The sequence below is a fragment of the Ochlerotatus camptorhynchus genome, unplaced genomic scaffold (assembly GCF_037179485.1).
Source record: "Ochlerotatus camptorhynchus isolate MF236.1 unplaced genomic scaffold, CSIRO-AGI_Acam_v1.1 ptg000036l, whole genome shotgun sequence".
Taxonomy (NCBI): domain Eukaryota; kingdom Metazoa; phylum Arthropoda; class Insecta; order Diptera; family Culicidae; genus Ochlerotatus; species Ochlerotatus camptorhynchus.
In genome coordinates this window covers 1,032,739-1,048,921 of record NW_027040527.1, presented here as the reverse complement: position 1 = coordinate 1,048,921, position 16,183 = coordinate 1,032,739, and the positions used below count along the sequence as shown (strand labels likewise).

Sequence of the window (16,183 nt, the reverse complement as noted above, 5' to 3'; positions counted from 1 at the left end):
TTACTTCCCATCCGAAGGAAGGCGTGATCAGAGATGTTATGCCTCAGAAAATCCCGGCGGCGCCGACTGGGATTGAACCCAGGCCTGCTGGGGTGAGAGGTAATCACGCTTACCACTACACCACCGGCGCCGTTGCATGAATTTTGTAACAAACAACAATGTAAAGCTCTGCATAAATTATGTAAATGAATGTTTACCGTCCCTCTGGATCCCACTTCAACACAGGGACTGCGCAAAATCATCAAAATTCAGTTCGCCAATTCATAGGATTTTGACAGTAGTAATGCATCTTTAATTCAATTTAATTTAATTTAATAATCCGAAGTCCCTCCTTTTTTACATATTCTGCAGAAAAAAATACATCCGAAGTCTCTCCTTTTTTACATATTCTGCACAAAAACTATTTTCTAAGCCCCACCCCTGACAAGATTTCCCGCCTTCTTTATGAATGGGGCGTGACAGAAAGTATCTTTTGAGCAGAATATGTGAAAAAAGGATGGACTTCAGATGTTAATCTAATTGCATATAAAGAGGTACCAGACATGTTTTACACTATTTTGTAGCTGTGAGAGGTACAGCATACATGACATGCAAATTTTCTCGAAACTTGAATTTTTGGCTCATTTGGCAGGTGAAAAAATTAACGTCAATTCTTTTTAGGTTGTCGTTATAGGAGGATGGGGGCACATAACATATGTGGAACTTCATGAAAAAAGCTGACTCAAATCTGACCCCTTTTTTGTTTTGCCTCAGTGGTATAACCATAGAGGTAACTCTAAGACCAGAAGGTCCCGAAGAAATGTGCTCAACTTTTTGGCTCAGCTCTGGTACTATCTTCGGTCCCAAGCTAATCGATTCACCTCTCGAAACATAGGAAAATCCACTAACCCCTCATTTTGTCTGTCAAACTTTCATAGCGAATCAAAACAAACCTTGTCTCCACAAGAATTTTGCCTAGAATGGGGAACGTTAATCGATTTGGTTCGGACCAATAGGCTAGTCAAGTAGTGAGCCAATTTAAAATCGTTAGTTTCGTATTGATTGTTGGTATAACATATTGACACTGAGCATTCATAAAGACTAATTTCGAGAACATAAATAACGGCTTTTTTCGTAAATGTCTCGTAGGTCAAAGTCAATCCATGTAAGCCACTAATTTTATCTACACAATCATGGTGTTGGTTTTCTTGAAGGTGTTATCATTTTCGAGAAATTCACACAAAAAGTCATTGTTTACGTTTGCACCATTGGCCCTTACGAAAGTAAGCATTGGCGTTGACGGCGACTCTGCAACTCTTTACTCCTGGTAAAATCCCATAAGCATCTGACAATCTGTGCATGAAATCTAGCGGACTTTGTCTTATCTCTTCATTCCTCCAGCAAGCACGCAAAGATCGACAGAATCATATGGGATTTTCATAGGAGTGAAAGGGTAAGGAAATGCTCACCATGTTTGCTTATGAGATTTTACCATAGGAGTGAAGAGTTACAGAGTGACTCCTTTGGTTTTGTTTTTTCCGTCGATCTTGTTTTCCGTGCTGAGCACCAATGCTACCGTCGTGCCAGGAAGGCAGCTCCCACACCTGGACCCTACCTATCGACCCATCAACTCATGAACCGGGGACCAACGGCTTTACTTCCCATCCGAAGGAAGGCGTGATCAGAGATGTTATGCCTCAGAACATCCCGGCGGCGCCGACTGGGATTTAACCCAGGCCTGCTGGGGTGAGAGGTAATCACGCTTACCACTACATCACCGGCGCCGTTACAGAGTGACTCGATAAGCACTCGATTTCATTTGTCGTTCTGCATACAAAATTCTTGCGAATGGAACGATGCAAAGTCAGCTCAAAACACTGAATATTTTCCGAATGGTACTTTTGACTCTTGCTCCAAGTTTTGCTGCTTCTCTCTAGACTTCAAAATATAAACACTTGATTCCAAATTTACGCGGTCATGTTTTTCCTCCTACGAAACCTAATGAAATCAAAGTTTGATGCAATTGGTTCCAAAAAATAGAAGGAAATGTTACATATGTGGTGGATACGCAAACCAATTGTTTGATTAAGACGCAATCATTTCCGTTAAAAGTGTCGATGCGCAACATAAACGAAAAACTAACTTGTAAATCAAAATGACATTAATGTATTCCAAGCATTTCCACCGGGTCTCAAATAAACATTCCTAAGAAATCCCAAATGCAATAAACATGTTTACTAGGTCAAGCGCAAGTCGATCAACAACTCACGCGACGGCGCAATGAATGAAATGATTGTTTGCATAGCTTAGCATACTTGCAATAAGGGTCGACTCGTAAATAACAGGAAGCAACAGAGCAACATAGGACTTGGGAAAGTTAGAATATGATTCATCATAAAAACAATATTGAATTACTATCTGCGCAATTGGTCAATTATTAAAACTAAATGAAACTGAAATATAAATGTCAGTGCCCTGAGACCGACACATGCAAGCGACCCTTTTGACTTAAGAATCGGGAAAATCAATTCAATCAAACGCACTTTTCATCGAGTTGCATATGTTTCAGTTTCAGAACACTTAATTTTACATGCCATGTTTGTTTACGATCCATGATTTACGTCAAAGCTGAATTAAGTCTCGTGTAGAAATAATAATTTCTAAGTGTGTTTGTTATGTGATGGGGGGTTTGTTATATAAACATTTGTCGCGATTCATATTATTTGAACGGGACCTAAGACAGTCCCAAGTAACAATTTTGGTTTTATGAGGGTTCTGTAGAACATGATTTAGACTTATAGCATGCTTTAAAACCACTTTAAAACTTGCAATGTTACTTGGGGTCTCAATAGTTCTTTCTGGAAAATATGTGTATTCCTAAAAACGATCAATAATTATTGTTCGATCTCCACAAATTCCACATCATCTCCACCTCATCGTTGGTTGCCATCAAGGTGATCACGCTAACTGCTGCAATTTTAGCACACAATCTGTCCGATGCGAAAATGAGCGAATTCACAACAGCAGCGCTCTAGCCTGACTGCGGTAATGTTCAGCAGAAGCAGAGGGAAAAATTCCACCTTTTTCTGATTTGCTCCTGCTTCTGCTTGCCACGCCATTCGAAGCTTTAATGAGCGGAGGTAGTAGTAAAATTATGTTAATTTCTGTTGATTATGATAGAACATTGATTTAACATTTTAATTTATTAGCCTATCTGGCTGTTCATCTTTGTTTAATTTGATATTATAATTTAATATTTGCGTTTTTCAACTAGTTTACAGAATGCCCCTATTGGGGGCGTGTTTTGTTTGAATTGAAAAAAAAAGTGAAAACCTACCTTACTACGAGTATAACTTAACCTAACGTGCTAGATCACGTATGATCTGATGATTTGATCTCAGACAGGTGTCTCTGAACCTTTCCAGGATTAATATTCTCCGTTCTTCTAATGTTTGAATTCCAGCCAGGTGGTGGATCTCAGAATTTCTAGTACGCGGGGGGCTGTTGAGGACCATCCTAAGGATCTTGTTCTGGATCTTTTGGAGTTTAAGGTGATGGCATTTGGCGCAACTCTCCCAGATTGGCATCCCGTATTCTATTGCGGGAAGGGAAGGATGATTTGTTTGTAGACAGCAAGCTTATTTTGCAGGGATAGAGTAGACCTCCTGTTGATGAGTGGATACAGTGATCTTATCAAGATGTTACAGTTGGTTTTGGTTTTGACAACGTGCTCCCTGAAAATCAGCTTGCTGTCTAGTGCTAAGCCGAGATAGACTACCTCTTTCGACCATTCCACCACTGTGCCGTTCAGGCAGATCTTATTATTCACCGACGGAATGAGTCTGGGAGATTTAGAGTGTGGAAATATGATGACCTGGGTCTTAGCCGCGTTGATACGGATCTTCCAGCTGTTGAACTATTCAGACAGGACGTCCAGGCCTCTCTGAAGTTTGGCAGTTCGAGCTCCGATGACCCTACCCTTGTAATGAGCGGTGGAATGACAGCAGTGCTCTTATATAATTTAACAGGTTCAAGCAAAACAAAGTGCAACCAAATGGTACTCGAATATGACGACTTGGTTTGGGGAAAACGTTTATTTTATTGAAACAGTGATAAAATTAAACCTTTTTTTCATCGTTTTTTTTTATATGAAATTTAGTAGATTTTGAGAGATATTTCCCATCGATTGGTGTATTTGGATTTTAATTTCATCTATAAATGACAAAGTTATAAGCGTTCAAAACCTTACACGTTTCGTGACGGTCGCAATTTTAGATTTTCAATTTACCCCCAGTACCTTACCGTAAGACGTAGTCTACATCAAAACACTTTGAATGTAGATTTAATTGTTCAACCTCAAGATAACTTTCGTTTTCCTGTCGTTTTTTTATCTATTTCTTGTAGTATAAAAAGGCTGGGTCGATCTTGTTTCTGTGCTGAGCACCAATGCTACCAATGCCAGGGAGGCAGCACCCACACCTGAACTCTACCTATCGACCCACCAACTCATGAACCGGGGACCAACGGCTTTACTTCCCGTAGGAAGGCGTGATCAGAGATGTTATGCCTCAGAACATCTCGGTGGCGCCGACTGGGATTGAACACAGACCTGCTGGGGGAGAGGTAATCACGCTTATTACTACACCACTGGCGCCGCTAGTCAGAATTATTTATTGTTTTTTAATGTTCTAGTCCCTAAAAATATGCCTACCGTCCATTCTATACATGTAAATAATGACCCTTAAGCAGCTTGGTTGAAGGTGGTCTATAGAATTCTAAGACGCCTCATTTTTAAGTCGTTATAAAAACTTGAAAGTTCCGCTGAAGAGCAGTCTAAGCAGCTTCTGGCGGAACTAGAACGAAACTTTTAGAAAATAAGTTAAAAAAGGTTTTTGTCCTCTACACCAATTTTATATTTAGTTCGCACTTTTATGAAAGTTAATTCTAAAGTCAGGTCGTTATGAATGTTATTTGTAAAGGCAAGTATAAATCGTGTATTGATTTATCAGCATTAGTATTAGTATTGGAGCTGTTTGGAGAATTAAAACCAGTCCTTTTGCGTGAGAACCCCAGCACGAACCGCTACGTCATCTGAGATACATTAAAGTGAGCTGTTGTCCCGCCTACTGTTGGAGTACTCAGTGCCAGCTGACTGAACTGAATACGAAACACCCCAAGTAACATTTTAAATTTTATGAAGTAATACAAAGCTACTATAAAACAACATTCATTAAACCCTGGTCAAGGCTACTTTGCCATTTATGCATCCACCAAAACCTCATTAAGGGGGTATTCCCAATCTTTTGCCTTTTTTCGGCCTGTTTTTCAATTAATTTTTTTTTTTCAAGGAAAATGAATAGTAATGCGCCTAACTCTTTGGGATTCTTGTTTATTGAACATTAAAGTTTACAAATAAATTTTTTTCGACATAAAAAAAGACATTATTGACGTCACAAAATGGCGGCAAACAGACCCCTGTTCGCCGCAAACGCCTGGACGGGCGAAGACTTTTCTCTGGAACGGCTTCATCGAAACAGATTTCGTGATGAAATTAATAATCTGCATAAGATTCTCTGGAGCTTCTCCCGTTGGCAGCAAAAAATCTTGCAAATTAACAAAATGGCGGCCATATGAAAAAACAGGCGATTTTTAGCCCGCTTTTTTGCAGCTTTAAGGTGCTTCAAACAATGTTAAATGTTAATATTTTTGGCTGAAAGTGGGAGAAGCTCCAAAGAATTTAATAAGGAACAAAATGCGCAAAGATTCAAGTCAATATCTCTTATAGTTTCTGAGAAAAATCTTCGCCCGATAAAAAAAAATGTGGTTTCGAGAAAAACGCGTTTAAAGTTTTGACTTTAGTTAAAACCATTTGGGGGTTCTTACCATTAGTCAGCTATGCCTGGACACCGAATTCGCTGATCGGAAAACGGCTTAGGGGGATGAAAGTATATAGTCTAAAGTACAAAAAAACGTGAAAAAAAAAATTTGATTTTTTGAAAAAAAAGATCGGGAATACCCCCTTAATACTAGAATCTGTCTAGTTGGCCCATCCTGGAGAAGGTTCTGAAGGGTATATTTTCGAAGCTCTTCAAGATTGATTTACTGCAAAAAGGTTGTATGACGAACGTATAGAGAACCATTTGAAACCCGTATTAAAGCTACAATAAAAGCTATTTGGCAACAATAAAAACCTTTTTCAAGCCATTTTCCCTAGCCGCTTGCTGAATCCACTAGAAAAAATCATCAATCAAGATAGAAAAGGATTCAAAAATACCATCTGATCTTACCAATATTATTGCAATATAAACTGATCATATAAACAGCCAGTTCAATTTCCAAAATTATTAAAATTGTTCACATAAAGTTGCCAGGTGCCATATTAAATCTTATGTGAAATGTACTTGAAAACATCGAAAAAAATAAGTCCGCCCTCGGAAAACGTTGATCTCACTTATTATTTTTAATCGAGAAGAAAAATTAATTATTCTTCAGATTGATCATTAAGCTCAGCCGAGCCATGTTTTATGATTATCGTATTTCAAATATATGCTCATTCCTTAATTGACCGAAATAAAGTTATATCCATGGAAATACACATTGAAAACGAAGTTTGTAAAAATTTAACTAAATAATTGTAATATGACGGTGGCTTAAAAGTTGGTTCACATGGGCCATTTGTGAAAAAGTTGTTTTGCTTTAATGAAATCCCTAACAAATTCATAAGGTTTTAAAAAAGCTTTCATGAAGAAAACTTCCCGACTGAATTGTTTTTATCTAAAGCCATTTTGCTTGATCCTATCCCGGTCAGAATTATGGCAGCATGTCTTCTTCTTTTTCTTTCCTTTATTTAACGTCGGTCTCTGTTCCGCAATCTAGTGTAAATCACCGACGGACATCGATTGCCATCCATTGACGGCAATCGAATGTGCAGGAAGACAGCTTCCACACCTGCGTAGGATATCGAACCCATTCAACACACGTGGGCCGGGACCAACGGCTTTACTTCCCTTCCGAAGGAAAACGTGACCAGAGATTTTTATGCCTCAGAAAAATCCCACCAACCTCGGCTGGGATTGAACCCAGACTCATTGGGGTGTAAGAAAGCAGTCACGCTTACCACTACACCACCGGCGCCGGCTATGTCAGCATTTATGGAGGCAAAGTTGCCTGCAAAAAGTTAAACGTCAAAGTGTGTTTATCTTTCGATAGTTGCGTTGTTCGATCATTGCAACGAGGTTTTACTTCAGCGTTCTTCCAGGGGACAGTTTCAACGATTTGCTGTAGGTACAAATGCAGATTATTTCGTTCGTCCGATCTGGAGAAGGTTGGTTTGTTTTTAGACTGTTTCATAAAGGAGACGGTCAACACCGGTCAGAACGTGATGCAAACGCCAGATGCTCAGTCGTTGCTGAAATTGACTTCCCTTCAGTCATTAACATCGCTTGAATTTTTCATCCTACTTCGTCTACTCTTCGAGATTTCCTTGTCATAAATATTGCTTTTATTCACTATGAGGATCCAACTTTTGAGTTCAATTTGGAAACATTGGGGATTTTATGATACATTTTAACAAGTCGAAACAACAACAATATATGCTTTTTGCTCTCATTTAAAACCTAATTGTTTTATGGTTGCTTTGATAATGACAGAAAAACTTTATAGAGTATTTTATCAAGGCATTTAAAAACAATTGCTAATGAAGTTTATGATTGATTTACAGAACAGTTTTATGGAGGTATTGAGAGCTGCTTTAAATTTATTTTTAAAACAGTAATAAGCTGAATTACTAACCAGGAATGTTTTACACTTTGAAATACTGCATTTAAACTAAATGGATTGTTCATTTCCGTTATAAAACAATCATAAATCAGAGTGGATGTCAAGTAGCTGCTGAATTGTTACTTGGGACAACACCTTGATGAATTTTAAATTCGTGTTCGCCCGCATGGTATTCCAGCTAGCAATGGGCGATTTTGGATCGAAACACAAAAGATCGATTCTTTTGGTTCGATTAATCGATTTTTTGTATTGATCTCAAACACGACAAAAACCGACTGGATCGATTCTTTTCATTTGATTTGCACATCACTTGCCTTGAACATGGATTCTGCAAACAACCAGTGTGACAGTTCAGTAGAAACATTCACTTTTTATTACATATTTCAGGTTCATCAGTCCTCTGCTATGTCAGAACTGGATCGCCATGTGGGCATATCGGCAGAATTACACAATTTCTTGCATCACCCTGTTTTCCCACGTTCTGTCGATCCTTTTCAAGCATGAAAGAAAATCCGTAGTGAATAACTCCATGTAAGGTAAATGGATGTTATGTCGGCCTGAATGCTCCTAATTTGGGCCCATACATACATTCAGCTATAGACTATATTTTTAATTGCGACCAAAAATATTCATTAGTACCGTCTCAATGACGCGTTCATCTAGATAAAATTTAAAAATAGCTGATTTTTAGCGATGGGCTCAATCTTAGATCCAACATTAGAGCCATTTCCCCTATATCCCATTGCTCAATTAACTTTCTTAGGATACCTCTCGGATGAGTTTTGGGATATCTGAATTAAGTACTTTCCGTACTTACCTGTTTTTACACTCCGACCATCTAATCGTTTTGGGTCATATGTTAATCTTTCGTTTTTTAAATCGTTTATTTAATATCAATAAAACGAATATTATAGCCTGTTAAATCAATCACCTAATCAAGTATCCTGAGCAAAAACTTCCACATGTGAAATGAAATCAAAATAGTCATTTACTAAATTCTCATCATGTATGTATGTTACACTCACAACTTTTACTGCGGACGTACTACACAATTTAAACATTTTTATGCCATTTTGATAAATGAATCGATTCAAAAAGATCGATTCAAAATGATTGATTAAATCGGTGAATCGGTTCTGGCTTCAAGATCGCTCAATGCTAATTCCAGCACACTTGTGGCGCAGTGGTTAGCGTCCTTAGATCGCATGCCGAATATACGGATTCGAATCCAGGAAATTAATCATTTTGTCAAGCTTCTGCATTCATGCTCCATCAGATGTCACTGCTGTTATTTGCAGTGACATGTATCGGAAACTGCACACAATCTGTGTTCCGTTAATTGTTCCCAGAGGACACTGCAGTGCAAAACATGTCTGGTACCTCTATATATCCATTTACAAACAATACAAAATAGCTCACCCCTCACAGAATTTCCCGCCAATTTGTATGAATGGGGCGGGTCAGAAAGTATCTTTTGCGGAGAATATGTAAAAAAGGAGGGACTTCAAATGTTAAAGTAAATGCGTATATAGAGGTACCAGACATGTTTTGTAGTGTCAGGTACTCTATTTTGTAATCTGTGAAAGGGAAATCACAAATCGAGTGTCATCAAAATACATGGCATGTTGAGAGATTGAGGTCGTGAGAGCAAATTTTCTCTCTCAAATTTGAATTTGTTGGCTCTCTGGGGACTGGTAGTAACACAGGTAAAACTGTATGGGGAAAAATCGTTTTTTTTTTAGTAGTAGCTTGTTTAACAATAATTTCCGGGGAAAAAGTGAACGACAAAGTCCCTGACTTATTTCTTTAGATTGTCGTTCACTTTTTTTTGAACTGAATATGCACCGAAAGCGAATTATTTCCACTTCTCTCAATTTCTATATGGGGATTTTTATCACTTCCTACCAGCGGAACAGCGCCATCTCTGTGGAAAGTGGTCGGACGAAATGATTAATTGCTCTTTAATTGTTTAATGCTTTTGATAGAATATTGATGCACTGCATAAATATAAGTCGACGAGGATCGGTAGCACAGTGGTTACCGTTTCTGCTTACTGAGCAGAAGGTCGGGAGTTCAATCCCAGGCCCGTCCCCTTCCTTGCAATTTTCCACTTTGCCTTATTCTATACCCACTAGATTTTAATGAAAACAAATTCTTCTTTAACACCGATCGCATCACTTACCACAGTGTGGGTCCTGATCTAAAAATAGAAATTGGATGAGTGCGCGCGCGTGTGTGTGTGTTTGTGTATTATAATCGCTCTACCAAAAATGATCCCTGCGTGTGCGTGCAACCTTTCCCCACATCCAACATCCCAGTGATTTCTCATGGAAGCGCAGAGGATTTCTCGGTTTCCTTCACAGCGAGAGTACCACGTCAACACATTCCTTCCCATTCCCTAGTTGACCTGCATTCGGACACGGCCGGCGCTGGTATTGCTAAATATTAGATCTCCAGTTCTTACACATTGAGGATGAATGTTAGTCCCAAACATCATCTGTTGGTTCTCTGTGTAATTGCAGCTGATCTGGTAATAACAGAGCAGCAACCGTGGGCGGTCAATCATGCTCATGCTCATGCTCAATATTGATGCACTGCATAAATATAAGAATTATGATTTATTTGAGCTACTGATCATTTCATATTTACCTTCATGAACTCTTGTTACTAATAAAAACTTATGTGGATTGTTGCATATGGGATTTGAGGAAGTCCCTTTTTAGAAACTTTCAAGTTGCTAAAAAGTTCCGCAGGGAAATTATAAGAGACTCTACTGGGAACTTGCTCAGTTTTCTACCTTGTCTGAAGTTCCTAAGAAGTGTTCTAAGATTACGCATCGAACCTTTTTGGAGTCTCGTGTGCTTTCTAGAGCTTCTAAAGTAGCCAACAAGTTCTGTTGGAACTTTACATGCACTTTAAGGAACTTGAAAGTGGATTTTATCGTAAAGTGCGAAAGTTTTAGTTGCTTGAGAAAAAAGTTCTGTCGGAGCTTTATTTGAACTTTATGGAACTTGAAAGTTCTGTCAAAACGTTATGTGAACTTTAAAGGAACTTGAAAGTTCTGTCTGAACTTTATTCGAACTTTATGGAACTTGGTGTGAACTTCATGGAACTTGAAAGTGAGTTTTATCGTTGAATGCGGAACTTTTAGTTGCTTGGGTTATGCCTAACATCCTTATTCCAAACGTATTTGATGCCTAACATACGGAATAGCATCCGTAAACCTAACATATTTAAGCAAAATGGAGTGTCGACGATCCTAATCAACCATAGCTCTTGCTCTATTATTATTTCCGCCCACTGTCACTCGAAAGAACTGCTCATGTTTAAAAGAAGGACAGTTTCTAAGATGAAAAACTCCCAAGAATAAATCATGAACAAAAATATCAAAATACCAAAAATTCATAAGAATAATTTCATTCAAAATAACTGCCCAAACGAAAGCAATAATCTGGATGAAAAACTTGTAGGAATAAATCATGAAACAATTTTATTCGAAAGAACTGCTGATGTTTAAAAGAAGGAAAAAATCATGTTAAAATAAATAAAACAAAACGAAGGAAATGCTCAAGGTCACAAACTGAAGAAAACGATCAGGGAGCTAAACGAGTCTGCCTCTAGTCATGGTATTTCAAAGCATCACATGACACTAGAAACGGACCCGCTAAGATCAAAAATCATAAAGCTACTGAAACGCAAGAACTCCATATGCAAAACAAACGCAAAAGCCACCATCCAACTCACCTCATCCTTCAACTCCTGCTCTAGCCTCTGATCGATTTCCTGAATCTCCTCCGGTGGCAGTCCAATTTCCTTCAGCGCCCGTATCCGATCGGCTTTGTCGTAGCTTCCGCTTTTGGAATGCGAAGGAGATACCGTCTGACTATGGTGAGCGGCTTGTTGCTGCTGCTGCTGTTGTTGATGTTGCAACTGCTGTTGCTGAATTTGAGCATGATGCGGATGGTGATTCTGGTACAGGTGCGGATTCTGATGGTGATGATGATGATGATTATGATGCTGCTGCTGATGCGAGTGGCTCCCGTTGCTCAGATACCTTGAACTGGCACCGGAGGTGGATGGCACCCCCAGATCCAGACTCGAGGATGGCAGTCCTATTTGATTCAGCTGAGGAGTATGATTGGACGGCAGTGGCTGTGCAAGCGCTTCATCAAAGTCGTCGTCATCGTATGTGTTGAAGTTGAGGGCTGCCGCTCGAGAGTTTCTGCTGGGTCCTCCGTAGGCTCCACCAACCGCTCCGACCAACGTTGGAGGGCTGACGATTTTCTCCGGAGATATCTTGTTGAAGTTGGAGTTGTTTCGGAAGTCGTCCTCCGTTGTAACATTACTACTGTATTTGTACGCTTCGGAAGGATGGTTGCCCCTTTGGTTGCTAAATCGTTGACTGTGACCGGTTATGTCGTTCAACGATGGAGGAGGTGGAAGTTGATAGCTATAATCGCCATCGTATGGTATGTCGTACTGCCGAATACTTTCCACAATGTCGACGGATGTAGAACCATTCCGAACGTTGTTGGGGAAGGCCGGTTGCTTCTTCTCCGGAGTGTGTGAATGAAGATTTATGTTCGTGTAGCCTTCTTCATCCTCCTCGTAGCGGTTGTAGTTCGATGCCGGATTGTGTGAGATTTCCTGATAAATATTTGCCGAAGGGTTCCGGCCATTCTGAAACGCTGGCTGGGGAAGTGGTCGCTTTGGCGAGTTCAGTTCAAGCGATGCATAATGGAGATCCGGTGGCTCGATGGCCGATGAACCTGATGGTCCCGGAGGTGAGTGGCCGATGTACGGCGAAGCGTGATGAATGGAAGGAGGTCTCGCAGGTACCTGATGTTGTTGTTGCACTACAGGTTTCGGATAATTTCTCGGTGGCAGTGGAAAAGCAAGATCAGGTTCGACCGCGCGGTGAGACTTTCTACCACCACCACCACCACCGATCGCAGCCTGTTCCTGAAGCTTTCGGGCTAGCATTTCACCTTTCTCCGCTTCCAGCCTACGCTTTAGTTCGGCTTCACGTTTCAGCTGCTGGGCTATGTCGCGTGCTACCTTGGCGTCCATTTCTTCCCTGGGGTGAGAAAAAGGAAACTAATTAAAAGATCATGTTTTGTGGTCGTCAACTTCAGAACCACATACTGCTCGTTGATCATTTGATGGTACAAGGCGGCCTGACGTTCGGCATCTTCTTTCTCACGAATTTGCTCGGACAGGGCAGTTGGAAAGTCTTGACGGACGATTTGATTCCGATGTTTGTTGCCCTTGTAGTGCTCGTTGACTGTAAAGCAGACAAACTTGTTCTATATTGAGTTTCCGTATGTCGTATGTGGGATTATAACTCACTTTCTTTATTTTGAAGCTGATACGCTAGAGCGCTGTCCTCCCGTACGAGCCACTCCTTGCAAACTGGAAAGAGTTGGAAATTAAGGAAGTTTGTTAGAATTTAAGGTTTTTTTTAATACAATCTGCTAATCTAGAATCGAGTAACATTATGAATAAGGGGATTTTTTTTCTATCGGCCAGTTAAAGGGTTTAATAATTTATGAAAATTTACCCACAGGTTGAGCTTATGAACGGGGCGGTTAATTTTCTCGAAAAATTTTAATTGATCGGATTTTTCTGGACAACACGTACTTTGAAAATGCATTACTCTTGAACCAAGCATCGTGCATTCAGGGTTGCTTCCACTCCCCAACTAACATTTTCAGCTTTGTAAGCCAACTTTCCCAGCGTTGTGCTGTAAAGTAGCTAAAAAGAAGCTGCAGATGTAGCTGCAAGCAAAAGCTAGCAAAATAGTTTTGGAGAGCGTTTACTCAACTTTTTCACAACCATTATTCAATTTGTCAGTTGCACTGAATAACAACAGCCAAAAAACGCTAATGTCTCTTTTATACACATACTAATCAACTTTCAACTTGCTACTGCAAAACAAAGCTAATAAAGTGAATATATTACTCATTTGGTGGCTTCTACACAACCAACCACTTTTGCTGAATAACATAAACATCAAAAGTGCTTTTTCAACAACTAAACATCCTGTACTCAGCTAATAAACTGCTCTTTTACAAAGCTGAATGGGTAAGTCGAGAAAAGTGATTAATGTGCACTATTATAAAGCCTCTACTCAGCGGTTTTGTTGTAGAAGGGGATGTTGATTTGTTTACATCAGTTCAAAGTGTTGGCGCAACACAGTTGGTAGTGTCAAGGTTTGCCAATAAGGTCGTCTCGAGTTCGATTCCAGGTTCCGGTGCAGGGTAAATAATTTAGTGATTATTTGTAACTAATTTCGATTAATTTGATCACAGCAAAATAAACTCAATAAATTCCTTCATAAAAAGCGTGAACGGTATTTAACCCGGCTTCAAGAGAAAGCTGTGTAGTGATTATTGGATAACCGGGAAAAGGTTGAATAAGCGCCTTTCAAGTTCACAAACAACTAAACAGCAGGATAACAGCTGTATAGAAGCGTTAATGTATATGCAATAAGAGCTTGTCCCAACCGTCGCAACAGCCATAAGTAGCTGACTAAGTTCATCAGATTTGCTTGTATAGAGGTTGAGTAAAGGTTTCCTCATATCGTATAACGTGCGAATACAGCTTGATGCTGTTTAAATGAAATGAGTAAAGCGTTTACATTGTGAAAATTGTTAGTTGGGTCACTTGCTATAGATGAGTGATTTTCGGAGTTTTGAATTCGTTAGATGTTGTAATGGAGATTTGTGTTTGTTGGATGCGGGAGGAGATTGGAGGGTGGGTGTTTGACGCATTGAGCCTGTCAATTTCACTTTCAGAGTGTCGCAGTCAGCGGTTTTATGATTCGTGAGCGCTCGCGATCCGTAGAATCATTGATTGTGACTTTGGCGGGTTTTGTGTGTCGGACACTTGCTTTTTGGCCTCTTCTTGTGTCTAACATGTGCAGAGTATCATTATAGCGTCTAATGGTTTTGAGGTTCCTGGTTGGGTGAAATATATTTGTTAGAATTTTTTTTTAAGTTTTTACTAGGGACGTTTTGTTTGTAGTTTATATTTTATTTCTTTCATGTAATTATAGTAAATAATAGTTTTTCAATAATAGAAAGTTCATCCATATATTCGTTCTTTGACGCGAAGCGCTGTGGATTATGAGATGCTCGATGACCCTGGAGGGATCGATTTTGCTTACTGAGCAGAAAATCATGGATTTATCCCCAAGCTCTTCCACAGCACAATAAATCGCCACCATCATTTGTATATTTCATATTGAACATTAACCTCGGAAAATATTTGCATATCAAGCGAAAACGTAACCCTGTATTGTCGCGAAGCGTTATGGTTCTGAGATGCTCGATGACCCTGGCGAGATCGTTTTTGCTTACTGAACAGAAAATCATGGGTTTAATCCCAAGCTCTCCGTCATGACTCTTAAAATTCATGATCACTAAACATAATTAATATGTTCTGTCGATAGCCAGCTATCGAGAGATTAAATAATCAACAAATAAACAATACATACTTTTGGTTGCATCGCCAACTTGAGGTGAATCCTAACCGAATACCCTACCCAACCCTCCAACTCCGTAGCACTTATGAGGGTGTCGCTAAGTCGGGGGCCTCTTGTTAAGTAAGTACTACATCAACATTTCCTTCCCTATCCCTAGTTATGGTAAAGATGGGCGTGGCCGGGAATAGCGACAGTAATACTTCTGTTACTCTTGTTTAGATTGGAATCAATGTTTACTTCCCAGCATTATTCCTGAAAGTAGTCTAACCGAGAATTTCAGAAGAGTCGTGAGAGTCGCTAGTATCCAATCTACGAAATATATCAAAACAACGCTAACGCTAACGCTACTCATGAACCAAGCATCGTATAAATAACGTTGTGTAGTGAAATGATGAGGAAATTAATCGTATTAAAAAATAAAACAATAATACACACTACTCTGAAATTTTCACCAGTGACAGATAAGAAGTTTTAGGTAGGCTCCAGTACGGAAAATAAGTTCAACGGAATTCAAATCAAAGAAAAAATAATAGCGACAATTTTTAAGAAATTCAATATATTAAAGATTTCCAGAAAAGATCAGGGAAGTTAAATTATCTCAATACACATTTCTGAAACTTCACAGAAGGTCCAATAAATTCTACGAACTGCGAAATTTCTGGATGATTTTCCGGACAGTTTAAACGATTTCAGGGCAATTCCAGAAAAATTCTCAGAAGAATAAGGAGAACTTCAGGATAGATCAGAGAACTTCAGAGTAATTCACAGATCTGTCAAGAACTTTCAAGGAATGAAAGGAAATACTTAAGATTTATGGAAAATTACAAGTCAAGTCAAGAAAACTACAGATAAATCCAGAGAACTTGTTTATACTTTATAGAACTTCCAATAACCGCAGATGTGAGACTCGGTGTATCCTCGGGTTTAACTCGTTGGTTC

General features: G+C 39.4%; 2 protein-coding genes across 3 annotated transcripts in view; both read right to left on the bottom strand.

The window, feature by feature from the left end:
- LOC135710524 (DNA-directed RNA polymerase II subunit RPB9) overlaps positions 1 to 16,183 on the bottom strand; it is a 344,595-nt gene that overhangs the window by 294,364 nt on the left and 34,048 nt on the right. The window lies entirely within an intron of this gene.
- The window catches only part of LOC135710287 (uncharacterized), a 47,451-nt gene that overhangs the window by 6,911 nt on the left and 24,357 nt on the right, over positions 1 to 16,183 (bottom strand). For both annotated transcript variants that reach the window (XM_065232818.1, XM_065232822.1), the window contains exons 2-4: positions 13,108 to 13,170; positions 12,904 to 13,042; positions 11,503 to 12,835 (exon numbers count right to left, since the gene is read on the bottom strand). In XM_065232818.1, coding sequence (XP_065088890.1) covers positions 11,503 to 12,835; positions 12,904 to 13,042; positions 13,108 to 13,170 — 1,535 coding nt within the window. The remainder of the gene's footprint in view (positions 1 to 11,502; positions 12,836 to 12,903; positions 13,043 to 13,107; positions 13,171 to 16,183) is intronic.